The sequence below is a fragment of the Fusarium flagelliforme genome, assembly GCF_020744385.1.
Source record: "Fusarium flagelliforme strain FIESC 12 MPI-CAGE-AA-0113 chromosome Unknown B0J16scaffold_6, whole genome shotgun sequence".
Lineage (NCBI taxonomy): Eukaryota > Fungi > Ascomycota > Sordariomycetes > Hypocreales > Nectriaceae > Fusarium > Fusarium flagelliforme.
The window spans coordinates 250,636-271,532 of record NW_025763508.1 but is presented as its reverse complement, the minus strand read 5'-3'; the positions used below and the strand labels follow the sequence as shown (position 1 = coordinate 271,532).

General features: G+C 46.1%; 9 protein-coding genes across 9 annotated transcripts; 4 read left to right on the top strand and 5 right to left on the bottom strand.

Annotated features, from left to right (window-relative positions):
• Nucleotides 1-288: 288 nt before the first annotated feature.
• Nucleotides 289-1,946, top strand: B0J16DRAFT_386882 (uncharacterized protein; the record flags this gene model as incomplete). The annotated part of the gene is made up of 3 exons (XM_046131607.1): nt 289-510; nt 566-710; nt 772-1,946. 3 exons carry the CDS (start codon nt 289-291, stop codon nt 1,944-1,946), a joined length of 1,542 nt encoding a protein of 513 aa, XP_045979641.1.
• A 965-nt stretch (nt 1,947-2,911) lies between these two features.
• On the top strand, nt 2,912-3,399 carry B0J16DRAFT_416783 (uncharacterized protein; the record flags this gene model as incomplete). Its single annotated transcript, XM_046133626.1, has 2 exons — nt 2,912-3,064; nt 3,143-3,399. The coding sequence occupies 2 exons, from the start codon at nt 2,912-2,914 to the stop codon at nt 3,233-3,235; spliced, it is 246 nt and encodes an 81-aa protein (XP_045979640.1). The 3' UTR covers nt 3,236-3,399.
• Nucleotides 3,400-4,364: 965 nt separating this feature from the next.
• B0J16DRAFT_402420 (uncharacterized protein) lies at nt 4,365-6,819 on the top strand (the record flags this gene model as incomplete). The annotated part of the gene is made up of 6 exons (XM_046132652.1): nt 4,365-4,399; nt 4,722-5,176; nt 5,225-5,499; nt 5,546-5,880; nt 5,937-6,290; nt 6,350-6,819. The coding sequence occupies 6 exons, from the start codon at nt 4,365-4,367 to the stop codon at nt 6,780-6,782; spliced, it is 1,887 nt and encodes a 628-aa protein (XP_045979639.1). The 3' UTR covers nt 6,783-6,819.
• Nucleotides 6,820-6,850: 31 nt separating this feature from the next.
• Nucleotides 6,851-8,424, bottom strand: B0J16DRAFT_346231 (uncharacterized protein). Its single transcript, XM_046128417.1, has one exon. The coding sequence runs from the start codon at nt 8,407-8,409 to the stop codon at nt 6,904-6,906; it is 1,506 nt and encodes a 501-aa protein (XP_045979638.1). The 5' UTR covers nt 8,410-8,424; the 3' UTR covers nt 6,851-6,903.
• A 286-nt stretch (nt 8,425-8,710) lies between these two features.
• Nucleotides 8,711-9,544, bottom strand: B0J16DRAFT_386878 (kinase-like domain-containing protein; the record flags this gene model as incomplete). The annotated part of the gene is made up of 1 exon (XM_046131605.1): nt 8,711-9,544. The coding sequence occupies one exon, from the start codon at nt 9,542-9,544 to the stop codon at nt 8,711-8,713; it is 834 nt and encodes a 277-aa protein (XP_045979637.1).
• Nucleotides 9,545-10,128: 584 nt separating this feature from the next.
• On the bottom strand, nt 10,129-11,954 carry B0J16DRAFT_346230 (general substrate transporter). The gene has a single exon (XM_046128416.1). It carries the CDS (start codon nt 11,844-11,846, stop codon nt 10,218-10,220), a length of 1,629 nt encoding a protein of 542 aa, XP_045979636.1. The 5' UTR covers nt 11,847-11,954; the 3' UTR covers nt 10,129-10,217.
• Nucleotides 11,955-12,690: 736 nt separating this feature from the next.
• B0J16DRAFT_346228 (glycoside hydrolase superfamily) lies at nt 12,691-14,639 on the top strand. Its single transcript, XM_046128415.1, has one exon. It carries the CDS (start codon nt 12,841-12,843, stop codon nt 14,590-14,592), a length of 1,752 nt encoding a protein of 583 aa, XP_045979635.1. The 5' UTR covers nt 12,691-12,840; the 3' UTR covers nt 14,593-14,639.
• A 572-nt stretch (nt 14,640-15,211) lies between these two features.
• On the bottom strand, nt 15,212-16,864 carry B0J16DRAFT_346227 (uncharacterized protein). The gene has a single exon (XM_046128414.1). The coding sequence runs from the start codon at nt 16,505-16,507 to the stop codon at nt 15,299-15,301; it is 1,209 nt and encodes a 402-aa protein (XP_045979634.1). The 5' UTR covers nt 16,508-16,864; the 3' UTR covers nt 15,212-15,298.
• Nucleotides 16,865-17,795: 931 nt separating this feature from the next.
• On the bottom strand, nt 17,796-19,689 carry B0J16DRAFT_290401 (uncharacterized protein). The gene is made up of 4 exons (XM_046124253.1): nt 19,209-19,689; nt 18,965-19,156; nt 18,832-18,911; nt 17,796-18,781 (listed from the first exon to the last, which is right to left on the bottom strand). The coding sequence occupies exons 1-4, from the start codon at nt 19,272-19,274 to the stop codon at nt 18,058-18,060; spliced, it is 1,062 nt and encodes a 353-aa protein (XP_045979633.1). The 5' UTR covers nt 19,275-19,689; the 3' UTR covers nt 17,796-18,057.
• Nucleotides 19,690-20,897: the final 1,208 nt, after the last annotated feature.

Genomic DNA, 20,897 nt, shown 5'->3' with positions numbered 1-20,897 from the left:
AAGGCAGAAATCCCTTCTTGGCCCATGGAATTCCCGTTACTAGCTAGATGTGGCATTGTCCGAAAGTTCTGTGTTGGTTGCTGTTTCTCAACCTTGGATCATAGACTAGTCTTTCTAGGATCAGTAAATGTTAACATGTTCCACGATACACTTATCTAGGCTGGGAGACATGCGGATTAACGGGGATTATAGTGAGCATATATCCCCTTCTATCCCTCCATTATCATTTTACATCCCATGATCAGATCCAGTCTCTCTGCACACTCTTTTGCATCAATCGCCTAGATCATGCATGTCAAGCTTCTCGCCATTGCCCTTGGAGGCTATCAAGCAGTCCATGCTGCTGTTGCTAAACCACGTCTGAGTCAACGAGATGGTGGCACCCCAAGTTTACCTCATGATGACAAGACTACTGAGTTTTGTACTTGGTGGATTGACTACAATGAAGCAAAGGCTTGCGATGACATCTTGGACGACAATCAAATCACCATCGGCCAATTCAAGAGATGGGTAAGTTCCACGTCCAACTTACAATTCTAAATATAACATATCTAAAATATTTCAGAACCCTTCTGTCCAGGACGCCTGTAAGGGAATGGCCATTGGTAGATCTTATTGTGCCGAAGCCCTGTTTGAGCCGGAACCTGAGCCAGTACCTGAGCCAGAGCCGTCAAACAAGCCTCAGCCCTCTCCAACCCAACCATCTAACGGTAAGCTTCTTCCTGCTAGGGTATTCCTCTCAATGGGAACGTACTGACATACGACTCGCAGGAATCAAGACACCTGGTGCAACTCAACCTGGTGTGGTAAGTAACTGTAACAAATTCGCATTTGTTGAGTTGGGCACCGATTGCGGCGAGATCGTCAGTCAGCACGGCATTACCATGACTCAGTTCACAACGTGGAACAAGGGCGTTGGTTCCACCTGTACCAGCATGTGGGGTGATACCTATCATTGTGTATCCATCATCGGTTTCGAAGCTCCAACCAAACCAACTCCCACCAACGGTGTCGCTACTCCCTCACCTATCCAAGCCAATGTGAACAAGAATTGCAACAAATTCCATAAGATCTCCCCTACCACCACTTGCACATCCATCCGGGACTATTATAAACTACCTCTTGCGGACTTCTATTCTTGGAACCCAAGTGTAGGTACGTCCTGTCAGGCTCTCATCGTGGACTACTGGGTGTGTGTGTCAGTCGTCGGTTGGAGCCCTCCAGTCAGCTCACCCGTCCCATCCCCAACAAAGCCCGCCAATGGCATTTCAACGCCTTCTCCTATTCAAGCTGGGCTACACAAGAACTGCAACAAGTTCCACAAGGTAGCTTCAACGACCACATGCATCTCAATTCAAAACTATTATAACCTCCCCCTTACGGACTTTTACTCATGGAACCCAAGTGTCGGATCGTCTTGTCAAGCTCTTATCGTGGACTACTGGGTCTGTGTCTCTATCACCGGCTGGAAACCCCCTGTCAGCTCTCCGACCCCTTCACCATCACCCACTAAACCTGCCAATGGTATCTCAACACCTTCCCCGATTCAATCCCGAATGACAAAGAACTGTAACAAGTTCCATAAAGTCATGTCTACTACAACCTGTACCTCAATACAGAATTACTATAAGATCTCCATGTCGCAGATTGCCCAATGGAATCCTGATGTTGGATCTACTTGCTCAGCATTATTGGTTGGATACAATGTCTGCGTCGGAGTAATCGGACAACAGACATCCCCTCCCGGGGCTTCAATTCCATCCCCTGTCCAGCCTGGCGTTGCCAAAAACTGTAAGAAGTACCACCTTGTAACTCCAACAACGACTTGTGGTTCCATTCAGAACTACTACAAAATCACCATGTCACAACTAGCCAAGTGGAATCCGGGTGTAGGTTCTGAGTGTAAGGCTCTCTGGGCCGGCTACTATGTGTGTGTCTCGGCCTAGAGAGGGGAGAAGGGAAAGGGATTGTATTCTATTCGGAGGAGGCTACACTATCAGATTTGAATGTAGCAACCTAGTTACCAGTTACCTTAATCTACTTATTAATTTACCTTGTTTGTTTTACCTCAGATCTGTTGCACTACTGGCATGCAATCTATCACTTAAATTGTGGCACTTGGAAGGCCACTGGCTAAAGTCTTCCAAATTTGTGGTTGAGATTAGTTGATGTGATATCACAACACGTATTGCACTAGCACTCCCTTTGTTCCCCTGATGTTCTATGCCCTATTTGCTAAATACATCCCTCTTCGTTGCTCTTATTTAGGTGCAATGTTTGCACCGGTATCGTCGGTTAGCAAATCCCTACCAATAATAGGATAGTCGCATCTCGCCGTAGCTCAAGACTTGAGGTTCCCCTCACTTTTCAAAACAAACATCGGAACCTAGTCTCTATTAGCTGTGCTGTGCTAATAACACATCTAACATTTAAAAACTAAGTTCATGAGGCTGAGGTCATCAACGCAGTTTTAAGTTCCAACCGTTCTAAATAAAGCAGCTGGCTCAGCAAAGCTAAACAGCGTCAACAATCTTCAGCTGAATGCCCGGAAAAAGGTCAAATCTCCACCCGTGACAGGCAATTAAATCTCCGTTGTGTAAAGCAATCCATTGTGGCATCTGATCAGCCCCGCTTCCGTCCGTTGGCGGATGATGTTTTGTGTGTGGTTGACCTCCGAACGTAGACGGCGGAAGGCTTGGGGCTGATTTTGGTCAGCCGCACGTGAACACAGCCAGCCTTTATGACGCGGGTGGCATCTCAATTACTAGAACTATATTTAGTATACCGGTTCAGTATATAAGGACCGCTCCAGATACAACAAGGGCATTTCTCATCAGCAGCATTCCATTCACGCAACAGCATCTCATATCACACTTCCATTTTGTTCCCAACAGACCAGTCAATCGTTAAGATGAAGTTCACCAACACCCTCTTCGCTCTGATGACTTGCCTCACTGTTACCAAGGCCGCGCCTGCAGACGAAGAACTTGGCTGCGATCCAGGAACCTACCAGTGCGATGGCACCACTGGCTGGGAAGTCTGCGACACTCGCGGCATCTGGGTGGTATGTAAACCTAAGATTTATCCGTACTTTCACTGCAAATTACTTCAGAATGGATGACTAACAAATGCGTTAACATAGTTCGCTGGTGACTGCCCTCCTGATACCGTCTGCAAGTTTTTCGAGGGGAGCAAGAGCCCTTATTGCGTCCCACCCAATTTCAAGATCTACTAGAGATAGGAGGTGGCTTGCAAAGTTGAGGGTGACTGGAACTCGGAAGTATAGTAGCACTCTAGGTGCCCCTCACTCATTTTCTTGAGATTTTCAATGTATCTTTACTTTAAGTGTAGGATTTGTCTTTACTTCTAGATCCTATTCTCAGAGAGTAACAGCACGGAAATATATTATTTTCCATAAATAATTTGCAGGGTCATCGCAGGTACACGTAGATTACTCGTTCTAGTCGTTATTTCGCTCGATCGGTGGAATTGAACACAAAAATACTTACTTAGATGAGTATTTTCTTTCTTTCTATTTTTGAGTTTTTCCGAGGTGTAAGTCCCAAGGTGTACAGATAAAATTACTTAGATGAGATAACATAGAGCCCTTACATATGTGTTATCCAAGATTGATTCTATACCGTAGTAATTCTGCCTTGACTAGTCTATCACTGTAAAAAGCTTAACAAAATAGACTTTGCCTACAGTGGTATCACTGAAATTACAAGGGGTAGTTATCTACAGCCGCGGGTTACAATTAAGCTTAACCACTAATTGGTGAATTGATCCCTAAAAGCTTTACTACTTGACTCGTGGTAAAATCCTACCCCCACATCAAAGATAGTATTCCAAAGCATTCCGATGCCAAGACTGGACGACACTTGACAGCGGGTGGCGTAGCACCATTAAACATTGAACGGGCGGACAGCATAAACAGTTAGGTGACTAGAGAATCAGCGATGCAAACTACAAGCCAAGACTAGCTACTGTAGACTGGGTAGTTAGAATGGAAGTACAGTATGCTTTTGCTAGCTACTACGGCTTGCATTAGACTCGGTGTCCGCGGAGTATCAAATACTCCACTTTTGCTGGCCCCATGTTTTTCCGGATATTCCGATTTTCAACAATACCAACTATTGGAAACAGAGTTTAAGTCTGTAATCAGTATTGCCAGCAAAATTAAACCTCTATTACTAAAGTCACAAGGGAGCAGCCTGTTGCATATGGAAGAACGCAGAGCTAGTCCCGGACAGGCGGGGCCCGACGATTCTTCGCGACGAGCGGTAAGTATGGTAGTACCTGGTGCTGTCTATCCCAGTGTTATTGCCATTTCCACAGGACTTATGAACTAATTGACAACTCGTATGGAAAACAGTGCGACGAGTGCCGCCATCGCAAGGTAAGCATCCGTGGCTCTCTATCTACAATTATATGAGGACTAACGCGATGCATTTGCAATTCAGATTCGTTGCGATAGAAACTTGCCTTGCTCCAATTGTCGTACGGCTGAACGAGTCTGTATACCGAATCGCATCAGTTCACCCATTGGTTCGCGTCCAAGACGAAAAGAGCCTCGGCAACGAATTCTCATTTCATCTCAATAGTAAATTATCACTCCATTCACCGTCTAGATCTTATAATGAGCGCACAGAGCCTTCTGCATTATGCTCTCATCTCATACCGCAAGGTTCCTTACTAACAATTTGTCCACTCATCCTCAGTGAACAAAAGATCGACCGCATCGAAACGCGATTGGAGAATATCGAAACCCTTCTGCGCAATTCACCTCACCGGCCCAATCCGGTCCCGGAAAGTAGTACCATACAGTATCGTCCTGCCTTTTCATCGACTGTCGATACAGGCACAACTTCCACTCCCGATTTTGGAACTCCAGACGCGGGGTCGGTGTTTGGCAGTAACTCTGTTATCACCCAGCAAACCTCTTTTGCTAATGAACTCATCGAAGATGTCATGCAAAGGAATTCACTACGAGATATCGATCCAAGAATGTCAGAAGCGCTGGCTAATCTCAGACAAATAATGGAAGTCCAACGTCAATCACCTATCACCTACGGGCCTCGTTTTCCGCTCCAGCGATCATTACCACCAGGAGGTTTACGTCAACTTGAAATGCCACCTATAGATGTCGTCGTCGCTTTACTCAGGGGCATGAAATGTATTTACAAATGATTCATAGGTAGAGGTAATGCTAACTTATTTGCAGCGTCTACACCAGGCCTCTTCACATTTATATGTTACTTCTTCGCAGTCAAGGACTTTTCAAACTTCTGCAGCCAGGTTTATTTCCCCACAGAAGACTACTCTGATGCAGTCTTTATTATCGTTAACATTGGACTATACTATTTGATCCTTGAATGTCTGCCCGATGGACACGACTCGTATCTCCATACAACCCGGGTCAACCTGGAAACAGCCCTCGCAAACATAAACCTCTTTATGCCTACGACGGTTGAGAACATCCAAGCTTTATTACTGGGGGTAGGTCGACCTACAACTATAAAACCTTGTCACTGATCACTTCCAGTCTTTCTATGCTACTGATGTCTGTAGACCTTCAGTTGCTTGGCAGCTGAATACTGCTGCCGCCCTGATGTGTCAGATGGGTGGGTTCCATCGAAGAAACTGCCTTGTTAAGTATGACTCTGAAGATGCCGATACAAGGGCGATCCTGTTCTGGCATACCTACATGGGAGATAAAGCAATGTCGATTCGTCTCGGACGTGCTTCTGTGATTCAAGACTTGGAGATTGACATACCACGGTCATTTAACTTCCACGGAACTCTAAGCGTGGAAAGCCGCGCTCTGACCGCTACATGGCTTCGCCTCGCATCATTCCAGAGTCGTGTATATGAACAATTGTACGTGGTATCCAACATGTTTGCCTTGCTTGGGAAATGATTGCTGATATAACTAGACTCTGCCCAGCAGCCTTGGCCCTCCCCACGACACAGATAGCCGAGCGAGCACGGTTATTGGCGCACGAATGCCACCAGATGGAAATAGAGGCTAAAGAGAGCCGAGAATTAGCTATTGCTACACTCGAAAAAATAAAAACATCGCCCTTGGTCGATATATATGTCAAGGGTGATCAAGTCCAACTCTTATCGACCCTAACACTTATATACCAAGCAATCCCCGCACCAGAAGGCTCAAGAAGCAGAATCTGCGACGAGTGCATTGAGACAGCGCGAAGGGCGACATATGCGCATTTGGAGTGTATCGGACCGTTACAGAACGATGCCTTTGCCAGGACTAGCTATATTCATCGGTGAGTTTATTCAGGCCGTGGTTCGTGCTGTACGCGTCAGACACAGCTAACAGACGGAGCAATCTGGTGCTGACACCGTTCGCGCCATTCTTTATCCTCTTTTCCTACATCATCGAGACGCTATCGACGGAAGACCTCGAGCTTTTGCAGGAATTTACGACATCCATTCAAGGAAGCGACAATGCTTCAGAGGTGACGGCCAAGCTGGCAAAGCTTTGTCGCGTGATAAGTGACGTTGCGACTTTGTACGTTGAGGCCAAGTCGCATCAACAAGAAGATGCAATGGAGGACATTGGAGGCGAGTTCGATGCTTACCTCAGCCAACTTGGGTTTTTGCCTGTGGCAGATCAATCAGCAGACGCTAACGTGGGAGCGGAAAACATGCCTTTACTCGCAGAAGATCCTCAGGTGTCTCAGATGACGGATTGGATGTCTGGAAGCCGGAATTGGTTTGGGTTGTTAGATCATGATGTATCGCAAATAGGCGAGTAAGCATTGGAGTCATAGTGTTTGAAAAGTGTCATTTGTGATGGAAATCTTGTCCTTAGGTCCGCGATGAGCTGGGATTTAGGGCACCTGGTTGCGTCGCATTCTATTAGTACAGTGCAGCATTTTACAGTACATCAGGAGATAACCACCCATCAGCATTATACGTAGCCAAACTCCCAAACCCCTGCGCATCCTGCAACGCACTTAGCTTGCCCTTGAGATACTCCCGTTGGTTCTCATGAATCCTATCAAAACTCAACAAAAACGTAACCAAAAACAGAAAGTCTTCCACTCTAGCTTCTGCACCATCCGCACCCGGTAAAGCCAGCACGTCCGCGACCGTAGTAGTAATCTCAAACAGCTTGGCCAGTATACCAGGTCCGTGTAACGCTACACTGTCGAAACTTTTTAACCGGTCGACCAAGTTGCGGAGTTGTGTTGAGAGACGTTGCGCGGGGAAGTGCATTGAGAAGCCTTCGTGCGAGTTTTGTGGTGGTGCGGATTGCAAAAGGCCTTGGGAGAGGGCGAGTTGCCAGACGAGAATTCGCATCCAGAGACGGGTTATGAAGAGATCTGCGTGTTGGAGTTCCGTAAGACCTTCGCAGCCGTTTGAGATTAATGTGTTGTCTGTTTCTGCTGCGTCAATTTCGTCTTGATCGAGTTGAGCTTGTTTATGTTCTATCCATGCAGCTGTCATCTCTGGTGTTGTACTTGATGGATCCCGTTGCGCTCTCCATTGAGTTAGGAATTCATCATCCAGAACATTGAACAGATGAATCAACCGATTGAACCCTTCGTTGATACCCGAGGGAAGCTCATAGTCCGGTATAGGCAAACCAGTCTTCAATGGCGGTAACAAAGCTGGATATCCCGTGACAATCGTCAAATACCGCTCATGAATCGAAACCTCCCAATAGAGCCGTTGTCTCGTGGCAATCTCATGATTACTCAACGATCCATCTGTAAATCGATCCAGATCCATCATCTGCATCAACGTTCCCGCTTCTCTCAGCATAACCAACCCTCTATCCATCCTCTCAAACGCCATAAGCGAGTTTTCAAGAAAAATACACGTCATAACGCGTTTTACGCTGACGGGCAACTTGTTCAGAAACCCTTTTCCCTGTTCAGCTTGTCTGTGCGCTTTGGTGCCTAGCGAGAGTAGATCCATCATCCTTGCAAGAATGTCATCATCAGGATTCCACGTTGTTTGTGATAAATTAATCGTCGAACCCGCAAACGCGTACACGAACGCCGCGTCCTCATAACTATTCTCCATACCTTCAATCGCAGCGACGACTTCAGAGGGAAGAATAATCGGGTTAACAGGGAACACAGCGCGTTCATACTCCGAAACTAGTTTCATAAAAAAGTCCGCAGTGTAGGGTGTTCCATTACTCGTAGGGATATATGAAGGCGAAGTTTGAGGAGAAGCTGAATCGGATCTGCACCCGCCCTCGCGTATCTGAGCCACCAATCTTCCTCTAATGGTGGGCTTTCGCTTTGAGGGCGGGGGTGAGTAGACGCATGCGAGGTTGAGATGGCCGCATTGGGAACAGGGAGTTGAACCGTTGCATTTTACTTTGCGGAGGCGACATGGATCGCATGCTCTTGATGTTCTAGTGGACATGATGAATAAAGCAATGAGGGATGGTTCAGCTGAAGTTGAAGATGCGGAGACAAGCGCGTTTTGGTGGATGACCCCACCTTATAAACTTGCCACTTTTGGCTGGTTGGGGTTAGACCTGGTCACCTTTGAGGCTGGGAATTATTGGTATTTATTTTACACGTAGGAAAAATACATGAAAGTTGATTGAACATTACGGGAACTAAGATTATTGAGCTTGTTTAGACGGACCCTGAGGCTCCTCAAATCTTTAAACTAAGCCTAGGCCTCAGGTTTTCTTCCATTCTTAATCTACATCCTGTTTCTAGGCACTCATTCGATCCACAAGTTTGCGAATGTCATCAGCGACCTCTTGAACCGAGCTGTACTTGTAGCACCACAGCTTCTCCATCACATCCTCTGCAGGATTGCCCACACTGACGTCGGGTAACCACCCGATCCTACGTTTCTCCTCCATCTCTTCACGGCTATTCTCGCCATATGGAATCGCCCACTCGGTAATCTCGCAGATACACATCCCAAGCATAAACAATTCCCTCTGAAGGACAGTTTTGTCAGAGTGATAATCCAGTTCGGGAACGTCATAGCCTGAATCAAGGGAGAAAAGATTGCTTTGACAAACCAGTCGACGGGAACCGATGAAGAAGTCATCATCTCGCCGGGAAAACGAGAAGTAGAAGAGCTTTATATGGAAGTTGTCGAAGAGAAGGATGTGCCGGGTGTAGACGGCATTCCAAATGACCTTTCGACTGTGGATATGCTGCAGAGTTTCTGCAAGATCGAGGGCCATGCGCATGCGTGTGGCCATAGGTGGCGCATTACCCTGAGTGATGCGGTCGCGAAGGTTACCGTGAGGTGCTCTTTCAACTTCCAATAGCCAAGGATCGCGGGCACGTGATTCAGGGTAGTGTATTAGGCAGATCGGCCTCAGGATATGTTCATGAGGACCTAAAGCCTCGTAGATCTTGGCTTCCACATCGCAGAAAGTTGCGTTGGGCACATAGTCAAGAAGCGTGGCGTTGTTTGATCTGCGGTTGGTCTGAAGGCTCCATATCCCCCCTAGTATGGGGTTCATATTGGTGGAAGAATCCCCGTTGGGAAATGGGCAGACGAAGGAGAGGGCACCTGGCGTGGGCATTATGAAGTGTGGTTGTGGGAATGCAATTGTGGTTCTTAACGTTGGTGGAAGGAAAAGAAAATAGAACTAGAGAAAAGTGAGGAGAGGAGGGCTTTATATAGCTAGCTTAACCGTTGCGTCAGGTAAAGTAAAAATGAAGGTTCTGTGTAGGCAGAGGAGTTGAATGCTTCATCTAAACTGTAAATATCTTCAGAATGATTACTTTATAGGGTAGTGGATCGGGGAGCTAAACGCTATGAAGAAGGACGAAAAAGGGCATTTTAAACCTAGATAAACATTTATCTTTAGATAAAATAAAAAAGGAAGAGGCTTCAATGGAAGTAAAAATAAATTGAGAAAAGCTTGTTCTGAACACGTTTAGATTTGCCCTTGCAAATACTACCGGTAGCTGTTTGGCCCAAGGGCTCAGGTCTTGTCCTGATTGTCTGGCTGGCGTCGCGGTCGCTTAAACCCATAACCGTTTTCTTGGAGGAAGGATCAGATTGATTCAGTGGCGCGCTTGGAGCGGATCCTGCCATTGGAAAAACAGTTTAGTCACATGTCGAACATTCACAGTCAAAGCGGAACCGGTTTAACATAAAGATTGCTCAATTATTTTGCTAAAAAGACCTGCTGAGCGTGCTAAAAACTAACGAAACCCATCATAACTCATCTTCCAATCCATTTTAATCATCTAAGACTGATTGCTGTTAACCTGCTCAACATAAACAGCAGAACCCTTCTCCTTAGCAACACCATCAAACTCAGCATCAACTCTCTCAACCTCAGTAGTCTTAAACTTGCGAGCACTAATACCACGCTCAAAGAGAACATCCAACTCTCCATAGGTACGTCCCTTAGGCTCAGGAAGACGGAAGTAAGTCCAAACAGCGCAAAGAGCACAAGTTCCAGCCCAGAAGAAACCAGCCTTGGCTCCCCAGTTCCAAGCAGAAGGGTTCAACATGCGAGGAGTAATAATGTTGGTCATGATTCCGACAATATTGTATGAGTTTCGCGCGAGGACGACGGTCTTGGTTCGGAGTCGGGTCGAGGACAATTCGGCGACGAGGGAGTAGCAGACGGGTCCGACGGTGGAATCATAGGTGAAGGTGTAGATGAGAAGGAGGGATCCGATGACCCATTGGGCAGCGACGTTTTCCTTTCCGGCGAATGCGACGCAGCCGATTGTTAGGAGGATAACGCACATGAAGATTTGACCACCGAGGTAAAGAGTGCGACGACCGAACCAGCCCATGAGGAACCAAGAGAAGACAGTACCAACAGCACCAATGGCATATTGACCAAGAGACATAGAGAAACTGTTCTCAACAGCCATACCAGCCATTTGGTAAAAGTAGGTAGAGTATCCCATAAAGGTAGCGCCACAAAGAGTCTGAACCATCCAAGTAAAGCACACAATCTCGGTTCTTCGCAGACTAACTCCCTTGAAGAGATCAGTGTATGAAGTACCGGCCTGTGCTTCCTTCTCCATCTCGTTCGTGTGTACCATCATGGAAATCGTCTCGTCAGGCTTGAATTCGACTTCGCTGTTGCGTGCGGTAAGACGTTGGAGGGAAACCTTGGCTTCTTCGATACGGCCCTTGCGGACAAGCCACCAGGGAGATTCGGGGGCGAGGTAGATACCGATGATGAGAGGGACGGGCCACATCCATTGAAGAGCGAAGGGGATCTTGTAACCCCACTGATCATCGCGGGTGACCATGGCGCGGAGAACACCTGAGGCGATGAATTGTCCGAGGACCCAGCAGAGGTTGACGTAGGTGGTCAGGTAAGCGCGAAGATGGGTAGGGCAGACTTCAGAGGCATAGGTAGTCGTAAGAGTCTGGAAAACACCCCACGGAATACCGATAAAGATCTCTCCAATGAGAAGCTGAACCAGTGACTCAGAGAAGAAGATAATAAAGATGAATCCAATACAACCGATTAGAGCACCAATGAGCGTCTTGCGGTATCCAAACCGATCAGCAATGATACCATTAATGAACAGACCAAGGATCTGACCACAGAGGGTACCGTTGGAAAGACCAGATTGCCAAGCAGCTGTGAGCTGGTATGTACCGTCAGGCTGCTCGACACCAAACTTGCGCTGGAAGGGAGGGTAGGCGAAGAGGTTGTTTAGAAGAACCACGTCGAAACCCTCCATGATGATGCAGAGAGATAGGAAAACAGACCAGAGGCAGGCTTTCTTGTAGAGCTTTAGGGATTTCATGAGGCCCATGTTGCGCTCTGCTTCTGTTGCGGCTGCTGCCTCGTGGGCGGTGTTTGAGTCGACGACTCCATTGTCGACCTTGGTGGAAGACATTGTGGCGGGAATGAATTTGAGTCTTGGAACTGAATCCAGATGAAGATGGAGAATTGCAGAACACTGAAGTCTGAAGAGAAGATGAGAGTGATGATGAGATAGAGAAGTGTTATTGACGAGCGAAGCAGACCATCTTATACTTCATCAACTCTACGAGAATGAAGAAGTCAAGATATCTCTCAAGAAAAAGCAAACGTAGTCTCAAGGCGAACAAAGTCAAACCTCGGCCGTATTCCATTAGCGTGGATGGCACATCGTGGTCTAGGCCTGTCCGAACGACGCCATCATTGGACAATTCCTTTCCCCATGTCGGACCGGGACATTGGTGCATCGATGCAAGTGCTAAGAATGTCTCTACTAAGTCGGATCTCCGCCAATGGTTCACTCTCCTCCTCCACCCTCTCCCCATGGGGATGAGAATCTGGGGTCGGACCGAGTTGTGCAGATCATGGGGACTCCAGAATGTCTGTGTGAGACGTCGAGTGTTTGAAAACTTGGCATTCAGCTGCTTGTGGCTGAAATGAGCCGGTACTTGGGTAACCACTCAGAGACTAGCGTGATGTTGGTGTGGAACAAAGATGGAAGGTCGGCTTGATCTGACAGAAACCCATGTCGTATAATGTGACTAAACTATTCTGTCTCTTGACTAAAACAGTCAAGCTCATGCGACATTTGACTTTCGTCGGACCGGTGACCAACCAATGGGATGAATTTGTCTCGTCGGTCCGAGGTTGAACCAATCACAATTGCCCCAGTCACCCCTCAACGGTTGAAATATCGAATCGGTTGGTTCTGAACACTTTCATGCCGTTACAGTCCGTCGGTCCGACCAACGCGGGGATAATGAGGATTGATCGTAGGGAAACACATGATTATGGAGAAAAGACTCCAGGGTCAGGTTATAATCCTGGATATTTAATTCCCATCCTCACATTCATTCTCTCTCATCATCATCTATCTTCATTATCATTTTCCTGTTTCTTCTATATTCACAATGACAGTCAACAAACGCTCAAAGCAATGGTGGAAGCAAGCCACAATCTACCAAATTTACCCTGCATCCTTCTGCGACTCCAACAACGATGGCATAGGCGATCTCCAAGGCATAATCTCCAAACTAGATTACATTGCCAGCCTAGGCATCGATGTCATCTGGGTATGTCCCATGTACGACAGTCCTCAAGTCGACATGGGCTATGATATTTCCAACTACGAAGATGTCTACGCTCCATACGGTACTCTTCAAGATATGGAAGAGTTAATCCGCAAGACTCATGAGAAGGGTATGAAGATTATGCTTGATCTTGTGATTAATCATACTTCTGATAAACATGCCTGGTTTGAGGAGTCGAGGGTTAGTAAAGACAGTCCTAAGCGGGATTGGTATATTTGGCGTCCTGCCAAGTACTCTCCCGACGGTGAACGTCTTCCTCCTAATAACTGGCGCTCCAACTTTGGTGGCGGTAGTGTTTGGGAATGGGATGAGGCTACGGGTGAATACTATCTTCATCTCTTTGCAAAGGAGCAACCAGACCTCAACTGGGAAAACCCCGAAACCCGAAGAGCTATATACGCTTCATCTATGGAGTTTTGGCTTGATAGAGGCGTCGACGGATTCCGTGTTGATACAGTCAACATGTACTCCAAAATCCAAGATTTCCCAGATGCTCCCATCACAGACCCCAAAGCCAAATACCAACCCGCCGGTCTGCTCTACTGCAACGGCCCACGCATGCACGAGTTTCTTTCCGAGATGAGTGAGGTTTTGGGGAGGTATGGTGCTATCACCGTTGGCGAACTTCCTCATACACCTGATCTCGAGCGCGTCCTTCGGTACGTCAGCGCGAAGGAGAAACAGCTCAACATGGTCTTCCAATTCGATGTTGTAGATGTTGGATTCGGAAAGACGCACAAGTATGAGACTGTGCCCAAGAACTATACTCTTCCTCAATTGAAGGATGCGTTTGGAAGAACGCAGAGTCTTATTCAGGGTACAGATGCTTGGACGACTGTGTTTATGGAAAATCACGATCAAGCACGTTCCGTCTCTCGATTTACCGACGATCGTCCTGAGTTTCGTGTTGCGGGTGCTAAGATGTTGGCTTTACTGCAGGCTTGTCTTAGTGGAACGCAGTATGTCTACCAAGGACAGGAGATTGGATCTGTCAATGCGCCCAAGGAGAGTTATCCTCTCGAGAATTATGTTGATATCGAGAGTTATCAATTCTTGGACATTGTCAAGGAGCGCTCTGGTGATGATGAGAAGGAGATTGATAAGGCGTTCAATGCTTTGCAACACCTAGCTCGAGACCACGCTCGTATCCCCATTTGCTGGAGCGACGATAAATTCGGTGGTTTCTCCAGGTCACCCGACAAGGAACCTTGGATGCAAACCCACCCTCTATCCTCCGACATCAACGTCGCCTCCCAACTCGACGATCCACACAGCGTTTTGTCATTTTGGAAGAAAGCACTTCGTTTCAGGAAGGAGTTTTCCGATTTGATGGTTTATGGCGACTACAAGGTTTTGAGAAAGGATGATACTGAGATTTATGCTTTTGTGAAGGAGAGTCACGTTGATGGAAGCAAGGTTGCGGTTGTGCTGAACTTTACTTCCGAGGATAAAACTTGGGTTGTTGAGGACTTTGGTATGGAGGGGAAGTTGGTTCCTATTATGTCGACGCATCCTGGGAAGGGGGGAGAGGTTTTGGAGCCTTTTGAGGGAAGGGTTTATTTGGTTACTTAGATATCCATAGATTAAAAATAAATTGACTCTTGAACTTATCATATTTACTTTTCTACTTTACTAACATCGTTTTAGTGAATGTTGTTGGTGCGTCCTCAGTCAGTGGCATAGTCAGCGGTTTATCGTCTGACTTCTCTTGCGGAAATATCAATCTGTATCTTTCTTGCCTTACTCTCCCTTGTGGGATTTCAAGGTGTGTATACTACTACGTCGTCGAAGGGGTTATCCAATAGGGCTTTTGCATCCTCTAGGAAAATAAAAGTCAGGCATTCAAGGCAAAGCCCTTGCACGGTCCAATGGAGTGATACTAACTTTATAAGTCATGATACATACCTTGAGACCGGTCCTTAAATGGCATTGGGATTTACAATCTGCGATTATTATTGTGCTGTTTGATCTGTATACTTTGCAACCTCGGAAAACCCTGAACTGGTCCAATGAAGTATTTGTATCAGCAATATAATCTCTTGCAAGCACCATCCACGGTGCGACAACGATGACTTAATTACAGCTAGTCTCGAGTCCGGGCTGTAATTGGTATTTCTCAAAATGTAATAATAGGCACTATCTTTCGAGTATACTAGCCGCTAATGTTCTAAAACATCTACATTTATTAAGAGTCGGGAGTCAATATTAATGTGGGATACATATGATATAACTGCATGTGTTGCAACAAAGAGCTACTTGGCCAGCAGTTCTAGTAATTTCACAGCGCCCCTTCATTCCACCATTCGTAAGCCCCTGCAGAGAGTATACGATGTAACTCTTCTGAGCCAACGACACGAAATCGACTCCATCGACAGACTATATCCTCCGATAATAGCTTTGCGCTGAGGAGCATCGGTAAAAGCACAATACCTGTCTCAGTCATAAAGCGATGCAGTACCATCGTCGCTGTTGGGCTAGGATTCCGAATAACTATAACTCCTGTGTTTTCCTCCCCTACTTCAACCCCTTCTGGAAACTTTGTAAAACAGAATTCAATGTTTCCACCATCGTTAGTTTCCAAAGTTAACCATCCCGAGATAGGAGAGCTTGCGATGTGTGCTTCCTTGCCTAGCACCTTGGCCGACTGCAATATAGACTGGGAAGTAATCGAGAGTGTATGGGTAACCCCGCTGTTAAACCTTGAAATAGTTGGTTGACATATACCAGCATAAATTTCCTGTAGAGTATCGGTGTTCTTGTTGTCTAACTGCTGTAGCGGGTCATCGGGTCTCGAGTCGTCACTGATTGTGGCCGATAAAGGGGCGCGTAGCCACCACAGCATTTGTTTCATGATCGCTCTTCCTAAGGATAGCTCTTCCATAATCCTTATCCAAAGTTTATGCTTGGTTACCCTGTGGTTACCCGCAATCGTAGTGCCCTCTTTATAGAGCGTTCCAGATTTGCCAAGGGACTTTGCTTGCAGGATGGCCTCGAGAGTCTTGAGCAGGCAGGTTACTGTGGTCTCATCTAAAGGGCGGTCTGTTGTTTCCAATTCGAGGGTGATGTTGAGATCATAGCGCTTACGCGGTTTGAACCTTTCTAGCATGCTCTCTCCATATGCCGGTGCATTAAATTGCGCAGTTCGAGTTTGGCGAGATTCTTCGATAACGCGGTAACCCTCAGAGATGAATGCATTCCACTCCTCATTAGGGAAATGTTTTTGCTGGTCCTGATCTCGACCTCTGCGATATGTGTGTACATTGTTCGCAGTCTCTGCATCCAGACCCTTACCAATCCACCAGTAGTTTTTATAGCTGTCATAATGCCAGCAAAACTCCATGTATCTGTTATCAAATCTCTCAATTACTTGGCGGACCTGATCGTCTGTCAGGATATCCTTTCCAATCGTCGTCCACGCTTGTACCAGCATTTGTATTATATGGTCAACATCGTCTCCGACGCATATTGGTGTGAACCGAGCGAGCATCAAAAGAGGAAGTCCTGGATGCGCATATCTTTCGTCTGTGATAGATACCGCTTGGCAGATAGCCTCTAGTTCTGACCAGCGTAGAGTATAGGGTTGCCAATGGAAGTTATCGTCGTAGCCGAGGAAGTGCTTCTTCGTTTGTCATTTGAAGTGAAGTTGAACCGTAGAGATATACTTGTCAATCTCCACTGACAAACTGAAGTCTGGCCCTACCGGAAATATAAGTTCCGCTTTATCCCAGTAGTATCCCTCATCGGCATGGCTAATCCAAAAGAAGTCTGTCCAAAACCGTCGGGTTCTTGTGACTGACTTAAGCTGTGCGGGAATACTCATTGTGATAATAGAGATAATGTGTTGAGATGAATTAACCTTGTAGTATGGTGGCAATTCGACTGATTTCGAAGCTTATAAGGAAGATTACTACATGATCTCCGAAATAGCGGTGTGTTATTTGGAGCTTGTTTAGTAGCGTCAGCCCCAATCAATCTCCGTAGCAAGGTAATAACAATTAAACTTTAGCCTATTAGGATGTTAGCCAGGGCTAGAGAATGCACTGTTCTCTAAATTAGCAAAAGAAGATTGTTACAAGACGACAGATAGTCTGAACCACGACGACAACAGATGGTCTCGGCCCCAGATGGACCGAAAGTGATTGAAGTTCTAGGCAGGATGGACTAGCCCTTGACCCAAACACAACTGTCTGTTTTGATCAGCGATCAGATAAGGTTTGTGAAGATATTCACACTTTCCACAAGGGCATTATGACTCCTGTGCCCACACGACCTTTTTTTTACCCTACCCTATACATAAGGTCTAGGCACAGGATAAATGCCTTCCTTGCTTCGATCTAGCTTTTTCTCTTCTTTCTACCTACATCAATAACCTACAACGACAACCACACCCCCTTAACAAGGTCAGTAAGTCCCTAGGGATAGTTGAAAGCAGAGACCTTACAAGCACGCAGCAAAATGCCTCTCAATCCTCTGCGTTTTAATCGGCTACTCAGAATTAAGTATTAGTCTTTCTTCTCCATCATCCCTCTCCAACAATTCTCTGTGGTGGATTATTATCTTTTCCCTCTCTCTTAATCTGCGCAGCAAACCTGGCAGCATTTTCAGCTTCCCAATACTTGCAAACCTCTTCAGAACGCTTGTAGTCTGCTTCCTACTGTTCATCCGAGACGCGCTCGATCTTTCGCAGTTAATTTATGTGGTACGATAGTAACAGAGAGCCGTATATACCTGTGGCTGCTGGTCTGAGCAGCTCATGTTTGGACATGAGGCATAATGGGCTTTGCTTTATATAATTGGTTGACGAAGACATAATAGCCTAACTTCCCTGCCTACGTAAAGCTTTGATCGGAAATTGCTTGGCGTACAAGACCTGTCAAATCTATTCCAATGGAACCTCTAATTGGCCCCCTAAATCGCTCACATATCGTACAACCTGCCAATTTCCCCCGCCAATATCATCTGCAGCGGCCGTAAAACAGGCGTGTCCTTCACCGCCCATGGTCAAGAACCGGAGATCAGGGCTCGAGACCAAGTTCTTCAATAGCATGCTTCAAGATTTCGATCAACGGGCCCCTTGCAGCCACATTGACATTGATTGGGGGGAATAAATACATGTGTAGTCAATGCTGCTGCGCGATGAGACTGCCTGTATTCAAGTGGGTTCTCAAGAACATATTCGTTATGGTGTTCCTGACCCACGGGCTTAGAAACCAATGTTGCAGAAAGTGTCCAAGGGCTGATTTTTAATGAGGCTTTGGTGGCCAGGGTTGGATCTGATAACTCTATAAGAGACCTTTCTACCGGTAGAGGAAACTGGTAATGAGGTTGCGCAGCCCCGATCACCTTTGTAACCTCCAGATTGCCCTGGTCGGTAAAAGAGTGAATTCGACATGGTAGTTCCGCGAATGGATGGGATGTAGAAGGACTGATGTGACAGTTAGGCATGAGTTGGTCCAGGAACTCATGAGGCACAGATGAAGGAAAATCGCGTGGAGTAGGGCATTGATGTGACATGTGCAAGTCACAAATTTGCTGATTGAAGTCGGCAGCTGAAGCTGCGAGGCATAGCTGGTCGTGCGGAATTACTTTGTCCGTAAAAACAATACCAAAAGGCGACCAGGTCATTACGGAGCGCAGGGGTGCAGAATTAGGACCATTGACTTGTAAATCCAAGGGGTGGCTGTCTGCAATACTAATGGGGCTCGGCTTTCCCTTGTGCAATCTGCGTTGGTGCTCAAGCATGTCAGACTTTCTACGGAAGCTATTTTATTCATTAGCACCTAGCGTAGACCGAGACGTTCCTTATCTTACCTGGTGGAACAACCATCATAGGCACACTTGTATGGATACATGCCCATATGGACACGTCTATGGCGGGCGAGACTCGAGGACTTTAGAACTTGGTTAGTGTTCAGTCAAGTTGAAGATATCAGTGAATGGGTACATTAGAGAAGCGTTTTCCGCAGTTGGTTTGTTGACATTGATGCGGCCTCTCTCCAGTATGTGTTCGAATATGAACGGTCAAGGCATATTGCTGGATAAAGCTCTTTTCGCATTTCGGAAGGGGGCATGGATAAGGTCGCTCATTTGTATGGGTTCGATAATGTCTTTGCAGATCGCTCTTACGTTTGAAGCTCTATGCCAACTATTAGCTTGCATTTGGAAATCTCAAAGTAAAGATGAGTTACCTTTGTGCATGATCTCCAATCGCATTGGAACATACAAGCGGTAGGTTGTTCCTTAGTTACCTCCATGACATATATACTACCTTTTGAATGGATTTGATGTGATACTGAAAAGCAACGTAGCGACGGACTAGCCAGATAAATGCGGCTATTATCTCATTGTAATATAAGAAGAATAAAGAACTTGACGGTGAGAGTTTGGAAAGAGAGTTTAGATCGAAGACCCATGAGTACATAATCAGCTTAGGTCTGTAACATGGAATAGATAATATTCCAAGCGTAATAATAGTGGTCTGCGAAGCATTCAGTAAATCCTACATGGAGTAGGAAACTAGAAGTAGGAAAATAGAAGTATAAACATTAAGATAAAAGGGAAACCCTATAACATCGGTGGGAAGGATATTGGAATTTGCAGAAACAAGCTGATTGACTCAACAATGTGTGTTAATCTAGACACGACAAAGCGCACGGAGCTGACCTGATGTGATATCAAACATGGTACATGGTGAAAATGACCTGACGGGCTACAGGGGTCGTTAGTCATTGAATTGAAATCCATTTGGCGTTATGACGCGGAGTGTACGTGTTTTGGCTTTTAACTAAACGAAACACAATACTCTATCCCTGTAAGTCCAATCGGTACGTTCGCATGTAATGTCCCTTTTTGCAGGGTTGTTGTAGATGTTACGTCAACGCATCGACCTTTGAATTAGCGAATTGATGGGCGAGCTAAGGGTCAATACGACTTTGTAGCCCTTGCCCTGCCACGTGATGCTCTTGTAATGCAAGTCAACAGATCCCATATTTTGTCATTCCAAACCCCTGTAAAACCCGCTATTATCGCAATATCAATTATCGGCATGTTGATTCCCTGATCAATACGCACTCATATAATGGGTTGAGTATACTCAGTTTAGCAGAATATTTTAATGGTCTTGATTGTTAACTTAATTCGCTTGGTGAGTCTGACAGCAAGGTAGGTCGCATTGCACACTGGATTGGCAATAGCGCCTTGGCAAAAGAAAGACGTATTTTCCGGGTACGCGGATCAATTAATACCTGGGATAGCACTAGAAACGATGAGACAGAGACAGATGAAGGACGAGCTCTGTTAAGATTCGTGCCCGCAACAGCGCCACAAGATTCTGTAAGCGGCTGTAGGACCCCTGTTGTTGTTGTGATAACAGCGCTAATTGGAACTTTTGCTTCGTGGCTCTCCTTATCTTGTAAGTACCCCATGGTCTTATTTCATTTGAATACTCATCAACGTGATAACAGCTTAGGGCGTACCGCGTTGTTTACATTTACCCCATTTGGCAGTTATAAGCAATAATGCCATTTCTATCACATGGTGTTGGTTCCCTTTGGTCGATGGGGTTGTAATCCTTTTCCGATCATCTGCATGAAAGGCAGGGTGTAACAATATGACCTGTCACTTTACTAACAACTGCCAAAATGAACTGCGCCATCCTCTCTTACATACTATAGGTCCTGGGTCTAAGAAGCATTTGAGCAATAACTTTTAATTAAGCGAGAAAAACGAAAAGGGACTCCATCAATCCAAATTAAAGTTTTCTATTCCAACTTGCCACGTTTCGTTATTTATACAGTCTTGCTCGTTACGAGCTAATGTGGGTGGACGCGCGGAGGCGGAGGTGACAGCGGCTCCGACAATAACAAGGGGACCGTGCG